Genomic DNA, 15594 nt, shown 5'->3' with positions numbered 1-15594 from the left:
ATAAAACACCACAAGAGGGCAGATGTGTCTTAGAAGTACAATGGTGTCAGTGAGGAGACCAGTGAAGTATATTTATCTACTGTTGCCCTCAGCTGACAGCAGGTTTTAAAAGACAACTGGATTTACAGTAATATGTGTAAAGTGTGAAGTCATCTTGCCATGTGTTAATGGAAGATGTTACTGCTCCTTTTGTCTTGCTCCTTTTCCTGCTGGGCTGTCTAATGTCTGCTGGAGCAGATCAGCACTATGGACAGAGACACACTTCATTTCAGCACCGTGGACAGTTCCTGGCTGGTGGAGGATGAGGCTTGATTCACTGTTCAAGGCTGAGATAAAATGAATTTGTGGTCACCAGCAAATCATACTAAGTAGTATGTAATTGATGGCAGGATGAGAAATAAGGTCACTGTGGTGGGTTATGCTTTGCTGCCCCACAAACCCACAGAGTAAGCTACATTTTTCTCTGGTAGGACATCATGGTGGTTACACTTTTGTATGTTACCTCCTATGAGGACATAACACACAATCGCCGGATCCATGCCGAGCCTGAGCAGCAGCCTGTCTACTCATGCTCATAGAGACCAGATAAGACAGGACAGGACAATTCAAGGAGATGTAGCTATCTGGGATTTCCTCAAACTCGGGGGGGTGGGGGGGATTTCGCAATCACTCGCCCACTACAACGAGGATTGCGTCACTGCACATACGTCAGACGAGGGTAAAAAGGAGGGGGTGGTACTTAACCCCTCGGCCAGGCTGCAAATCAGATCAGTGAAACGTGGGAAAACGTGCAGTGTCCAGCGACAGCAGTATTAACACTATTTAATCTATGTTTTAGTCCTCTCCGATTTTTTAGGGCTGGTGAAAGCAGCATGGCCTCATGGAATGTTCGATATTTTACTCGGGGAACATCGTGATTTCATCTGAGCTGATCCTCTGTTCTGATTGGTTGAGGCACGTTCGATGCAGTCGTAAAATAATACACGACAAACTCACGGATCGTGACCGCACGGCACTGAATTGCAGTTAAATACGCAAAATAGAAATCGCCTGGTTACTTTAAAGACCAAAACTTAGCGTGGGACATTTTATAGTCCATCTAGTATTCTCTATTCTTTTTTGAGGTTTTAATGAATAATTATTATTTGGTGTGACTGTGCATGCTTATCTTCAATAAGCAGCATGAATTTACTTCACTTGCTGGTAAACAAAAAAATCAATATATAGCACAACATCACGCTAAAGTAACCCACCCCCATCTCTTCCAAAAGATGGTATCACCCTCACATCTCATGTTTGGTTCTAAGCATGTCAGCATTGGCACATTACAAATACATACTTGTGATGACTGGTTTTAAATGTCTCCCATCACAGACCCTTGAGCTAACTGGCTAATTGGGGCAGTTGAAATTAAAGATGCGGTAAACTACAATAGATCATACTTTATAGGATAGTGGTTATATTTCTTGATGATAAAGCAAGAGAAAGTGGTACCAGTTTTCAGAGCAATATGGAGTGTTGGGTAGAAAAGTTAAATCTAAAATGGAGTCCACAAGAGCCCATCAGCCAAGTAGGCTGAAGGCAGAGGTCATTCTAGCATTATTTTATTTGATAAAAGGTCACAAATAGGAGTGATAATTGCACCCACACTGCCTAAGAAAATGTAACGTTCATGGTGGGACTGTGTCCAGAGCTCTTACAGCCATGATTCATAATCTTTCAATATGGACACCAGGAATAAATGCTGCAATGGAAAAGGGACAAGATGACGTGGTGTGCCCCTGTTACGCTTATTTTCCTCGGTCCACCAGTTGACATCTGGGGGGGGGGGGCTGATCAATAGTGGTGGGAGCCAGCGATGGTGGAGCAAGAGAGGGGAGGGCGGGGGAGAGGGAGGGGGGGGAGGACGTGATAGTCTCAGCCGCACTGTGAAGGGGGCCGTCCCTGTTGGTGGAGATCAGCCCGAGGAAGGCCCACCTAGTGATCATTTGAAGATATCTCCCATTTAGACGATAGTTTGACTCGACTGTGCGACAGAATCATAAGGGGACAAGTCGAAGGCTATTTGTAAATAGGTAAGGACTCTTTTTTTTTTCTATAATCATTTATTATTGCTATTTTTAAAGCATATAGAGGTCACCACCATTTGAGGACCATGCATGTAAGCGTCGTCATTGGAAGGCACTGGTTTGCAGCGTGCCTAAAATAACTTAAAGCTCGTAACCCACATTCCTGTATACACATATCTATACATATACATCGGTTTGTCATTAAATGTGTGCGGAAGATGATGCACAGGCAAAGATAGTCAGTCAGGCACGAATGCAAACGTGAGAAATGGTGGACATCGTAATTAAAGGCTTGACCAGCAACATCCAGGATGGGACTCTGAAGGACTGGTGTCTGATGCGAGAACAGAAATCGAGCTGTTAGTCTGCAGCCCGGTGTGTTTTATCAAAATGTTTCCCTGCGTGTGATCGGACAGGCTCAGATTACATCCACGCAGAATTCTACGTTAAAACAGTGATGCGTGCAGATATCACAGTGGACATCGTGCTTCCCTTCCCCCAGCAACGTAGTGTAGCTCTCGCAATAAATGCCACCTTCTAGTATAATGTGCTGTACAGTGCCATGTAAAGGCCTGCGCTTTTTTTTTCCCAGGCGCAGTCCTGTCAACTCGCTGCCACCGAGAGTAGCATTACAGGCGAGCAATAATTAATGAGCGCCTCCACAATTAACCATTTCATTGAAATCTTTTTGCCTTTAAATATTTAATGCATTGACGAGGATGTGAAAACGGGGTTGAATGCATGAGTGAACACAGGGTTTTTACTACAGCCTGATGGCTGGACTGCAGCTGGCGGGATCTGCCACAGGAGGCGGTGCTGCCTTCTCTTAGCAAGACGTATGGTCCTATGTTACTGAAATCCACAGAGCCTCGTAGAAATAGATTAAGGTAATCTACAGGAAGTTTCTCGTTAATAGTACGAGCCATTAAATGTCAGCCACGCATATATATGAGCTAAAAACCACGTGTGTACACAGTGACAGCAGTGATGGTGACTGACAGCACCTATGGTCCATCTCTCCACAGTAGCTCGGCCAAGATGGATGTGTTTATGAAGGGTTTGTCTAAAGCAAAAGAGGGGATGGCTGTGGCTGCAGAGAAGACCAAGGAAGGAGTTGCAGTCGCAGCCGAGAAGACTAAAGAAGGCGTCATGTTTGTAGGTAAGATGATCACAAATCTCTGTTTGTAGGTTATTTGCATGCACATCACACACAGGCCCACTGAGACTGCTAACGTTCCTGCTTCATGCAGGAGCAGCAACGAACAAGCAGAGAGAATATTTCATGATTTAGCCCATGCAGCATTTCCATATGCCCTGAAACAAATGGTTAAATTATACAGTAACTTCCCTCACTGGGTGGATAAATGGCACAATCCTGCTTTTTTTCATACATGGACGAAACCAGCGAGTTGCATGTACTGCTTAGTTTTTAACCTCTGTATTCAACATAATACAATTAGGTGGCAATATTACACCTTCATGGTTTCCTCTGCATAAACATATTTATTTAATTGGACTGAATCTGTGGTTAAAATGACAATGGTAGAGTACAACTGATTGCTCCCCTTCCCCGTTAAATTCAGTCTAGTTTATTATAGCAGCAGTAATTTGACGAATCAGTCAGGCTGTCAGCTGATCAATATCTTGTTTTACTAATGCAGGCTGATGCTGTATATAAATGATCAGCTGTTTTTCTCATCATATAAAAATCAGTAATCTAGCACTTGCTCCAATAAATGTTGGTTGTTTCAAAAAGGATCCACTGGGATACAGAGTTGTTTTGAGGTAGATGGTGTGATATGAGGCTCTGAATGTCCTTATGCCCTCTCCCAAACTTGACTGGGCTACAGGCAGGAGATGGGAACAGGGGTGGGGGTGGGGCAGCGGGATGGTGGGAGCAGCTCTTACCACATGTCCATGCATTGGATGGGAGCAGATTGTAAAACAGTCTAAGCCTGCAGTCACCCCCTGGAGACAAACAGGCTAAAGGCCTCTGCTTTAGTCCTTTTCACTGCTGCCTAATTTGTAAATATTACACCATTACACTTTAGACATAGATTAATGCCTCTGTCTCATGATTCTAAAGTGCAGTTGCCACATACGTGGCTGAGACTATTGACCCAATCTATATGAGTTGCTGTAAATCATTATTTGAATAAACACACATAGGATGGAGGTCAACAGACACCTGAAACAGCAGCTGGGCAAGGGTACAATAGAAACAAAAACAAAAAACATTGTCTCAGTCTCTTTGATCATCTCATGTTTCACAACTTTCACAGTCGTCATATTCCAGTTCAGTTTCTGTTATGCTTCACTTGTAAAGGCAGTGCTATGCATAATTTAATTATCTGTGTTGCTGGGCAATAATTCAGGATTATTCTTTAATGGTGTCAAATCATTATGAAATAATGAAAATTTAATGCCATGATAACCAATGCTAGCCAGTTGTTGTGTCAAACTCAGTAAATTCAAATGTTGAACAAAATAGTATCAAACATAATTCAGAGAACCTTAGTTACCTAGTTTTAATTATAATATGTTGAGCGGTGCAACTAAGGAATCTTTTTATTGTGTATTAATATGTAGATTATTTTCTTGATCGTTGACTGATTATTCACTGACTCGTTCATCACATCTGTCAGACATCCTCAGATTGTTTGTTGCTTGTTTTGTCCTATTCGACAGTCCACAACACAAATATTTACAGTTACAAAAGACAAAAAAAAGCAAAATCCTCATAACTGAAAGGCTGGATGTTTGAAAAATGATTTTAACTATTAAGAAATAATCAAAATAGTTGCAGATTAATTGTCTATTAATCAGCTAAGCCATTAATAGACTAATTGTTCCATCTCTAAACAGGTCACATACCACACAGCTGGATGTAATAAAATGACTTGTTTCATCCTATTTAATATGATTTCATATGTTTCAGTTACCATTTATTCATACTGACAAATGTCACCATGTTGTTTATGATAAATATTTTCTGCTTGTTACCCTCCAGTCGGTCTGTTAGGGGTGAGTGGGAGGAGGGCTGGTGACTCAGGGGACCCAGAGCTGGGCAGAGGCCCTGGAACATGCCAGGCATTACAGATATTTATGTTGTCAGTAGATGAACTGTTGTCAAAGGGCCCAAATTTCCACTGCCACCCCCCTCCTGGTAGCTCTACAGTCACCAGCTCGTACGGTCGATTCAGTGACCGTGTGTTTTGAGTGTATTCAAGAGATGTCGAGTCTTTGAGGAGAAGTTGTCAGATCTGTCTGTAATAAGATAGAATCCAATTACCCGTCATATTTAGCACCATGTCTCCATCACTCATCGGCACAGCTAAACATGTCACAACATGCTCAGGCTCGGTTTCATCCTGTGCGTGCTACGCCTCATCTTGCCTTTTGCCTGTTGTACACAGAGAGAGAAAGAAGCATTTCTGTGACATCTGCATGCTTCTGCGTGCTGCTTGTTGAGCGTGGTGGTGCCCTAGAAAGCTGCGTATGATTTGCTTGAAGGCCCCTCTTGGAGGAGGGGTGAGAGTGATCTGATAGGTCTGTGGCCCACCTTTTGACAGCTGCTGCTGCTGCTGCAGACCGCCCACCCAGCTGAGCTGAGCAGCCAGCCTAAGTAAGTCAAGGAGGAGAGGCGGAAATGAGAAAACCCTGCTGTACTAGATGCCATTTAATGTCACAGCAGTCTCATTCAGAGAGCATATCTGTAGCCTACTATGACACGATGGAGTATTTATACACTGCCAATTAAAAAGCAATGTAATTACTTTTGTGAAACCTTGCACTGACACCATATCAGTGTCAGTATTTGGCAGCTCGTTTCTACAGTTTAATTATTGCTGCTGCTAATATTTTCTAAATAATGGCTACAGCCTCAAATTGCATGACAAAATAATTACAATATTAGTTATCTGTTTTGGTTATATCATTAATTTTGATGCTAATGTTTATTATGAATGATAATAATGTACTACATTTAATAGAGAATTTACATGTTAAATTAGGCTTATTTTGTGTGTTGATGAATCAAGACTCTTTGTCCTCATTTAAAAGTCAATACCACTAGACTTTTTTCCTTTTGCAAATTTGATACTTATAACTATAAGAAATGTTTACTAAAACACTTTTTTCAAAAACGGGATCGGTAAATCTGATTATTTGTTAAAAGAAAATGTTACAGACAACGCTGGTTCAAAGGTTGTTTCTAGAGACACTTTAAAATATCTGAAGTCATTTGTTCTAGTTATACTTCTAATGTCTTTTAGCAATATCATCCATTTGTGTTCCAGCATTTCACCAAAGTCAATGTTTAAATGGATGCATTCCTTAGATGTATGCTTTGCTTTGAGGCTCGCCTTTTGTAGAGACGATTCCGTACTTCATCATCATTTCGTCTCTCCTCAGTTGGCTTTTAAAAGGCCCTCAGGGACCAATAAGGCATGTGACTGCTGCACAGTGGAGAGGATGACAAGGCTTGAGTGATCAGGACCAGTGGGCACACAGTAGATTGCCCAAATAGCTCGATGGAGTACAGTGTAGATGGATGAGATCTGCCAAAGGTCAGAGAGCTGAACAATGCCGTGGTTGTGGTTTAAGTCAGCCACTAAGTTTAATGACTCCTCGCAAAAAAAGAACCAAGAAAGCCCAGTGCAGAAGCTATGACTGCTCTGTTGTTCTGGCAAAGCTGTGGTAAGTTGTGAATCCTAAACGCAATTTCCTACAAAATCTCAAGATGAGAGGCTGCAGCTCACAGTGAGAGCACAGAACCAGAGCAGTCGAGAGTTCCACGAGTTGTGACACTCGTTTCAGCACATTTATTTCTGGACTTATATAAAAACCAATTAGTCGATAGTCCGGGTTCAAAGTTGATTATGTCAGTTTCATTTCACAGTTTGTCGTGTTGAGTAGTTATGAACAGGAGGCTGCAGCGCTGTAACACTGAATTAATACAGCTTTTCATCGTGTTGGCCTACTGTAGCATCGATGTGTCATGAATCACACTGTCAGGTAGATGACAGTTGACTTGTCAGGCTGGTGAAAGAGCAAGTCACTTGAATGTAATTCAGCAAAGTACAAGGCAGCCTGATATTCAGACTGCATGGATTCTTCGTTCATTTCACTCTGAATGAATGGTACTAGTGTTTTTGTAGTTTTTTAGGAACTTGTAAAATTCCTTTTGTCTACACACACACACAAACTTATTTCAAAAATTAGAATGTCAAATGGTACTTTGCAAAAGAACCTTCACCTTTTTTAACTCATTTCTTTTTTTGTTAATTCAGGTAACAAGGCCAAAGACAGCGTGGGCACAGGTGAGATTTTACCTCCATTTATCAAACCTTAACATCATTACTGTTGGAGTAAGAAGATTAGTTTCATTATAGTGACAAGGAACTTCTAACTGGGAAATGGCAACGTCATTATGGTGATGGGGGAGGGTTTGTGTGTTGCAGGAGGAAAAGTCTAAGTGCTTATTATGTACAATAGTGAATTGAAAGGGCTAAGATCATGTGTACACTTTTAATTTGTCTCCAGAATCTGCTGAGATAATGTTACACGTATGTGTGTGTGTGTGTGTACATGATGTTTATGTGTGACTCTACAGTGGCTGAGAAGACCACTGGGGCTATGGGGAACATCGCTGCTGCCACTGGCCTTGTGAAGAAGGACGAGTTCCCCACTGACATGAATGTATGTACAATATTACAGTCATCAGCTCCCTGCTAGCACACATGATGAAGTCTGCACACTGTTTCATTGTGTTTGGAATGTGTTCACTGACACCTGCTGTACAGGAAATGAGTTGGATCTGAACAATGTTGTTGGTCAGTATACTTTTATATACGTATACTTTCTAATGTACTGATGATGCGGTGTTGTAGTGTAAACAACTAGAGCTGCAACAACATATTATTTTTTTATTATTGGTAAATCTGTCAGTTATCTGTTGTCTAAAGAACATTTGAAAAATACTAAAGTAGCAACAAAAGTCATCAACAAAAATACAGAAAAGCAAAAAATCCTACATTTGAGAAGATGGAACCAGTGAATTGTTTGTCAGTTTTGCTTGATTTTGCAGATTTACAAAATACAACTTCAAGATGTGTTTAAAAGGCATGTTAATGCTTCAAAATGAAAAGAAAGAAAGCAGTTTATTTAACAGGGCACTCCAGCAATATAGTATTACACTTTCATAAATTTGGGGTACTCACAGATAATAATAATAATAATAATAATAATAATAATACATCTTTGGGGTTGTTGATGACATCATCAGGGTTACTTTTTCAAACACAGAGCCACAGAAAAAAAATGTTTTCACACACTGAGCAATATTCCTTCTGACAAGTAATCTAAACTTAAACAAACATCCATAAAAATCAGTGGCATGCCCTCTTAACTACATGACTGATGAAATGACTACAAATAACTGCCTAGTACATGCATGGTAACAGTGCAACATCTTGCTGTTATTCTTATTTGAGCCTTAGAACAAGTGAAAGAGAAAAAGAAATCTCTGTTCCAGATCCAAGACTCACTTACAGTTGGCAGCTTCTTGTACGTTGTGTTCATTAAAGTCTGGACAGGATCGTGGTTGTAGCAGAGCCAGGTTTATACGGCTGATAAATCTGCATGACGTTCCAAAACAAAGTCTGTGTTTCATCTATTTTATTCCTTAGCTGTCAGCACAGATTTTTTTCACGTAGTAAGTAGTGTAAGTAGAGTTGTGATTGACAGGTATAATTAAACAAAAATAATTCCTTCATTTATGTTTAATGAAAATACAGCAGCTAATGGTTCTTGAGGATGAATGGTTGTTCCAGCCTGCACTATACACATGATTGCCTTGACTCTGTAATAAGCCCTCAGCCTGTTTTAATGTTCAGGTGCCTTTAAATGACCTGAACAATCTCTCTGTGGGACTGTCAGCTCTCCTCAACACACAGCTTTTCCATTATTGTACCCTGCCCCCTGGATGACCTCTGCTTACATCAGTTAATACACACTGTGGTCCTAGAGGTGCGAGGAGAGAGGAACATGGAAAAACCAACATATAATTTTGAGTGATGCACATTCAGTTTACTTGAGTGACCCATTCATGCACTGTTGGCGTGTTGACATTTCGTCTATCTCTGTCGGACTGTCAGTGAAACAGGGAGGTCCTCGTCCTGTCCCAAGCCTTCACCCTTCCAAGTTGGACCCTCTCCACTCACTCACTAATCTAGTAAATCTGACAGCCTGCTCTAATAGGCTTCTGGAAGGCACTGTCTGAGTGATAAAATTACTCATTTCAACACCCTGACAACAGACTGTTAAACTGTTGACTTTGTTATCACACATGCAGAGCTACTTTTTGGTTTGGTTTCAGCTTGTGCCAGGCTTTTTACTCACTCTGTTAAACTTTATCCTGCAGCTATTTTATTTGACCAGTATTTTGCACTTTAAAGCTGCACTTACACAGCCATTCATATAATAAGATATTAAACTTAGAATGCTTTAAGAACATAATTTCAAATATTGTTTTAGAGAGATTTGTGCTACACAGTCTGAACATAAGGCTTCTCTTGTGTTTGAGTCTCAACTGAATTCAAATGTGTGACCAATCGGACACACAACTTATCTTTCCCCTCTGCTATAATCACATCAACAGCCTTTTTCATGTTCACTTTTTCTCAGGCAATGATCCGTCTGATTAGGTGTCTTTGTGGTGTTTTGCCATTGTGTAGCGTTCAAGGCCATGCAAATCGTGTTGGTGGGCTTACAGCAATAACACCAGCTTGATACAGCACACAGGATTATGGTCTGTTCTTCTCTGACCTAATTGACTTGATTAGTGCTGGGTTTAAAAATAAATGTGTGGTGACCCACTAGCTTTGTTTTCAGGGCTCGTTGTAGCAGGTGAAGGGATGATGGAGAGCTTCAGAGAGCTCTCAGAGGGAGACACAGTATGGTTAAGACATAATGTCAAGGTGTCAAGCTACTGGATTTTAAGTCCTACCTTAAGTATTAAAGAAGAAGGCTGGTAATTTCTCTTGCTGTCAATAATAGCCATCAAAAGACCAAAACTAATAACGAATTGATCTGCTATCAAGTATTGCCTGTGTAGAAATGAAAACTTATCAGTGCAGTTCCTTCATTTCCATGAACACACATGCTGTTTTTAAATCCCATAAACATCCCTCTATTTTAAATACTCACTAAATTATCTAATGTGTATTGGTCCACAGCTGAAAATAGTCCCCAACAAATGCACAATATACAGTACATCTGTGTGGACAATTGAAACTAAACATTTGCTGAAAACTACAGTTTGGGGCTGTTTTTAGGGAATTTTTTATCCTCTTTTTGAAAATAAAACTATATATTTGTTAGACATCTGAAATACCTGGTGATCTCTGAATGAGACAAAGAGTCTACAGCCATGTATGCACCTCTGGAGTGAGCTATATGCTAACATTGGCTTATAATGCCAATGCTAACATGCTGGTGTTTAACAGGTTTGATATTTTTCATCTGCACCACCTTAGTTTAACATGGAAGCATGCTAACATTTGCTTTGTGGCACTAAACACAAAAAGGACAGCTGAGGCTGATGGGAATATCATTTAGTTTATTGTGTTGTACAGAGAGAGTCACAATTTGGGAAACAGGTTAAAAATTCAAGTAGAATCAACCAGAATGTGTGCTTCTGTTACTGTGGATCTTTCGTTTCTTCCTCATCTCTCTCTCTCTGTGTCTCTGCAGCCTGAGGAATATGGGCAGGAGGCCATGGAGGGCCAGGGAGAGGCAATGCTGGAGCCAGAAGGGGAGACATATGATGAGACCCAGCAGGTAATCAGCCTACACGACACCAAACGCACGTCTGCTCTATATTACAGAATCTCACATCTCAGCAGTTGAAATTTATGATTTTATCGTTGTATTTTGTCATGTGAAAAGCTTGTTTAAAAGATAAAAACCGTAAAGCTGCGGACTATAGGCCAGGATGAGTCCATTCACTTACAGTAGATGGAGCCTCATCTCTATTCACCAGCTCTGCATGGTTACACATTTTAGCTGTATTGCATTTCAATAGCACTCCACACTTGCCCTCCACTTATGCCCCACACAAACACTACAGCTCACTGCTGAGGTAATTCTTCTCATCTCTGGAAATGAAAACAGAGGGTTTAACAAGCCAATTGCCACATAGCGAGTACAGTGAATATAGCACCACCTACCTACACAGAGCGTTGGGCGTGTGTGTCGGTGTGTGCGGTCTGACACAGATGGTTATTTTTGGAATTTGGCTGTCAGGGGCGAGACAAACTGTGCAGAACCCATTGCTTTTAAAACAGATTTTAAATAGCTCTAATAGTATATAAAAATATCCCTCAGTGCATATAATCTTGAAAAAGATCATTTTATTCATATATATAATGATTTAAACACTGCACCAGTTATGTTATAGCTATAAATAGCTTAATATTAACATATTCAGAATCAGCTTCAGTGGAGATTTAAGATGAGATTTTACATGATGTGATCTTCAATTTATTCAGTGCATTTGCTGGGATTTTCTCTTCGTTCCCACTTACAGCCTCCATCAATGGATTATTGCATTAATCAGTCGAAGATATATCCTGAGATGTAAATGAAAAGTGAATTTCTCAGAGGCAGAAGGTTGTATCATCCATGTCCTCCTCCATCTCTCTTCCACTCCTCCGCATCTCTTTTCCCCTCCCCCACCTTTTGCTACACCAGCGACTGTGCGAGCTCTGTCTGAATGGGTGTGGTGATGACGCTCTCTGCCTCCTTGCATTGTGGGTAATGTCAGGGTCTCCCTGCATTGCTGTAAATATGGAGTCTGAGTGCTGCAGAGTGAACTGAGCCTTTCTCAGGAAGGATTTGGAGATAAAAATCCATCTCAGCCAGTATTGCACTTGGTTTTGTGACTACAACAGATGACCTAAGACTATTGCATATTCCTGGAGGCTGTTATTTATTTATTTATTTATTTATTTATTTATTTATTCATGATCATGTGTGAGGAGGAGGTGTGTGCAGTTTTACAAGGATGATGGGAATGTGCTCACGACACGTCCTTGAAGCTGCCATAGACTCATGCTGCCCCCTGCAGGCTGTAGAGAGACACTGAACCAGCAGAGGAGCTCAGCTGCGATGGAGTGACATCATTACCTTCAGCAGAGAGCTATCATGTGTTACCATAAGCTCTCGTGTCATACATATTCCTCTTAATGTGATTTAAGTTGCATTGCATGTGATTAAGTTTTAATTAAAGTCTTACTGATGGATTTAATCAGGAGCTTCTCTGTGCTGCAGATGTGACCTTCCTGTCCCTTAAAATCTGTTCCTCTCTCCCCAGGAGAGCCAGGACTACGAGCCAGAAGCGTAAAAGCATCAGTCCAAGCCACCATCCAACCAGCAGCACAATAATATTTCTAATAATAAAAAGGACAAATGCTGAAACTATTACAATTATACCCCCGTTGCAAAAAACAACAAAAAAGACAAGCATTCCCACTGAAAAATGTTCTTCCTTCAAGACAAATCTTTTATTATTATATATTGTAAATGTCATGTTATTAATGTAATGTGTTGGGTGTAGGTATTTATTGAGATGTAGGATTTGTCCTCTCAGTCTCATTTCCTTGATTCCCTCCCAATGAAATGAGACCAGAGCCAGGGCTTGTGACTTTGTACTTGTGTGTATCTTGTATTTAGAAACGTGCAATAGATGTTCATCATCTTCCAATGAGACATTGGGAGTGGAAAAAATAAATATGTCCGGTTGCAAGCAGATATGAATACAATAATATCCCCTTAAGTGTCGACAATGCCTGTTTGTGGGTTTTTCTTTTCTTTTTGCATTTCTTTGGAAATTAATTTGGATGTTTTTGAAGTAAGAGTTTTTTACATTGTATCTTTATAGTTGCTTGTGATCATTCCAGTAAACTATCTGTTAGAAATGGACAGAGTATACATGTTTGTGTGTGCGTGTGTTTGTGTGTACTGAAGATTTTAACAAGTCAATATATTATGTCTTGAAATCATAATGGTTGTCATATCAATATGTGCTTTAAATTGCAGGACTTGTCAATATTAAGGTTTATGTGTTAAGCCAGACATACAAATCCTCTGTAAATAAAAAGTAAAAAAAGAAACCATTTGTTAGTGTTGTTTGATGATGTGTAAACTCACTCATTTTTAAATCTCTTGTAACCAGTTCAGCGTTTCTGCCTTGTTGATCTAAATGAGGATTTATTATGCATCGTCCTCGCATGCTTCCCCTTTTTGCTCACTCTTGTCTGGAGGGTTTGATTTACAGGATGTGTAGAATCTGCTGAGCAGGGTCTGGCCCCTGGCAGGATGCTGCCATAGTTGGGATGCCAGTCGGATCGGGCCTCTTAAGGCTGGTTTTGTTTGGATTAATCCGGCTGGAACGTGCAGGCTCTGTAGTGTCTGGCTCGAACAGAGGGTATTAAACAGCCGCTCCCGTCACTGTCGGCTCAGACTGATGTGTGGACGCTGCAGGGACAAAGACGGGAGCCATGGCCTCGTTCAAGAAGTCCTTTGAGAGCCTAAAAGGCACGAGCCACTCAGCTGCGAAAGGAGTCACAGACAGTGCAGGTACACAACTACAGCAATAAGATGGCACAGGGCATCATGTAAGGTCTGATACAAACCTTGAAATTTTCACAATGATTTGTTTATTTGTTAATGATTCATGTTTTGTTTTGTTTTTTTTTAATCTTTTTACAACTGTTTAAAATGGTGGAGTTTAAGCAAAGGTGTCACTGTAAGTCCCTGTGATGTGTTTTCAGTGCAGGCAGCTCAAGAAGCCGTACAGCAGGTGGCAGACTCCTCCAGAGAAACAGCCAGCGCAGGTAATGTGCACATTCCTCTGTCTTTGAAGCGTCATGATGTGAGAGGGGACTTATAATTTTGAGCAAAGAAGATCTAAAGGGCAGAGTCAGGCTGTCGGAGGATAAAAAATATTGCTCCCAAATGAAATGTTTATTGGTCAATGAAACATGAGCTCCTAAAACGAAATGAAAAATTATCCAAAAACTTTACACATCTTTTAGAGTTGGAAACATAAGAGATACTGGAATTACTGTAAAGCTGTGTGTGTGTGTGTGTGTGTATATGTGTGTGTGCGTGTGTGTGTGTGGTTTTAGAGATCACAGGAGGCTTTTTTTTAGATACATAAACATATACTTCCACTCATCATTGTGCATGTGAGTTGATAACAGAAGTTTTATGCTGTTTAAATTCCTGAATATTTCTCTTCTGCTTCGCTCTGACTTTCTGAAGCTGCTCAAGAAGCCAGCAAACAGACTCAAGCAGCCATAGAAAAAGCTGCGGACAAGGCCACGGGCGCCATCAAGGAGTTTGGACAGAAACTGGAGACCAAATGATCCTTAGAATATGAACTATTCAAGCTGAAACACTGGAACCAACTTGTCTGATCATCCATAGGTTGAAGACAAGTAGTTAATGTTGGAATGACAGTACGTTGGCATCAGGAAATCTCCACACAACTAACATTCCAAAGGAAATCTTTATAAATTGTCTTTTTTAAATTTTCCTCTTACCTCTTTTTCCATTTGTGTTTACTTACTTATTATGCATTTCATTATATGTGACTATTTTGGGAAATAAAAACAGATACCAACATGTTTCTCAGGTTTGTAAAATGTGATATCCTGCCACATACAGTAGGAATAACACTGTTAGTAGCTGCAAAAGCACTGTGTCTGTGATGCATCCTGTTTGTGGAGAGCGCTCATCAATGAATCACCATGGTCATTATTACCAACACATTGCTGAGAAGATGGCCTTTGGCAGGCTGATGGCTCCTGATGAGAATGTGATCAGAGCTGTCTACCTTGGCCCTCAGCAGCACACCTCCCTCCATCACACTACGCGGTTGCTAGGCAACAGAACTCTGCGGCGGCCGGGGATTGGTGGAGGCTTTTGAATTAATGGTGAGAATACTTCTGTCAGTACACCGTGTTCTGGCCAAAGCTGCAGCCCACTGCTACAGTAAAACCAAGAAAGGAAAGATTCTCAGAAATGAAAGAAATATAAACATCCTCGGTCCCACACAATTACTCGAGGCGAGCCGAATTACTGAGGCTCTGGAGAAATACATGTCACAAAGCGGAGGGGTTGGGGGGGGGCAGGCTGAGTATGAAAGACGTGGTGGTTTACAAGTGTGCGTTTGTGTGGGAGGCACAGCTCTGCTTCCTCCAGGCTCCTTCAGCTGATATCCCCTGTTGTCTTTCATGTACTTTCACAGTTGCAGCAGTACTAATATTTCACAAATTTCCTCCTCAAGACCTGAGTTTGCATCATTTTTCTGGTCCTGTAAATGAGCCTGTGATAATCTGCCTCCACAAACCTAATTTGGTTCAGAGGAAGCGTCTTTTTTTATGTGACCAGCCTGCTTTTAATTACAATTTATCACTGATTTCTTTACGCTGAGAGTGGTCAAACAAATGTGGCCTTC

The 15594-nt window shown here is 40.9% G+C and overlaps 1 protein-coding gene across 1 annotated transcript; it reads left to right on the top strand.

Annotated features, from left to right (window-relative positions):
• Window positions 1-1912: 1912 nt before the first annotated feature.
• Window positions 1913-13243, top strand: sncb (synuclein, beta). Its single transcript, XM_018675554.2, has 6 exons — window positions 1913-2075; window positions 3095-3228; window positions 7361-7390; window positions 7684-7769; window positions 10824-10910; window positions 12445-13243. Exons 2-6 carry the CDS (start codon window positions 3108-3110, stop codon window positions 12472-12474), a joined length of 354 nt encoding a protein of 117 aa, XP_018531070.1. The 5' UTR covers window positions 1913-2075; window positions 3095-3107; the 3' UTR covers window positions 12475-13243.
• The last annotated feature ends 2351 nt before the right edge of the window (window positions 13244-15594 follow it).

The sequence above is a fragment of the Lates calcarifer genome, linkage group LG8 (assembly GCF_001640805.2).
Source record: "Lates calcarifer isolate ASB-BC8 linkage group LG8, TLL_Latcal_v3, whole genome shotgun sequence".
Lineage (NCBI taxonomy): Eukaryota > Metazoa > Chordata > Actinopteri > Centropomidae > Lates > Lates calcarifer.
The sequence above is the reverse complement of the archived record's forward strand: the minus strand, read 5'-3'. Positions and strand labels throughout refer to the sequence as shown.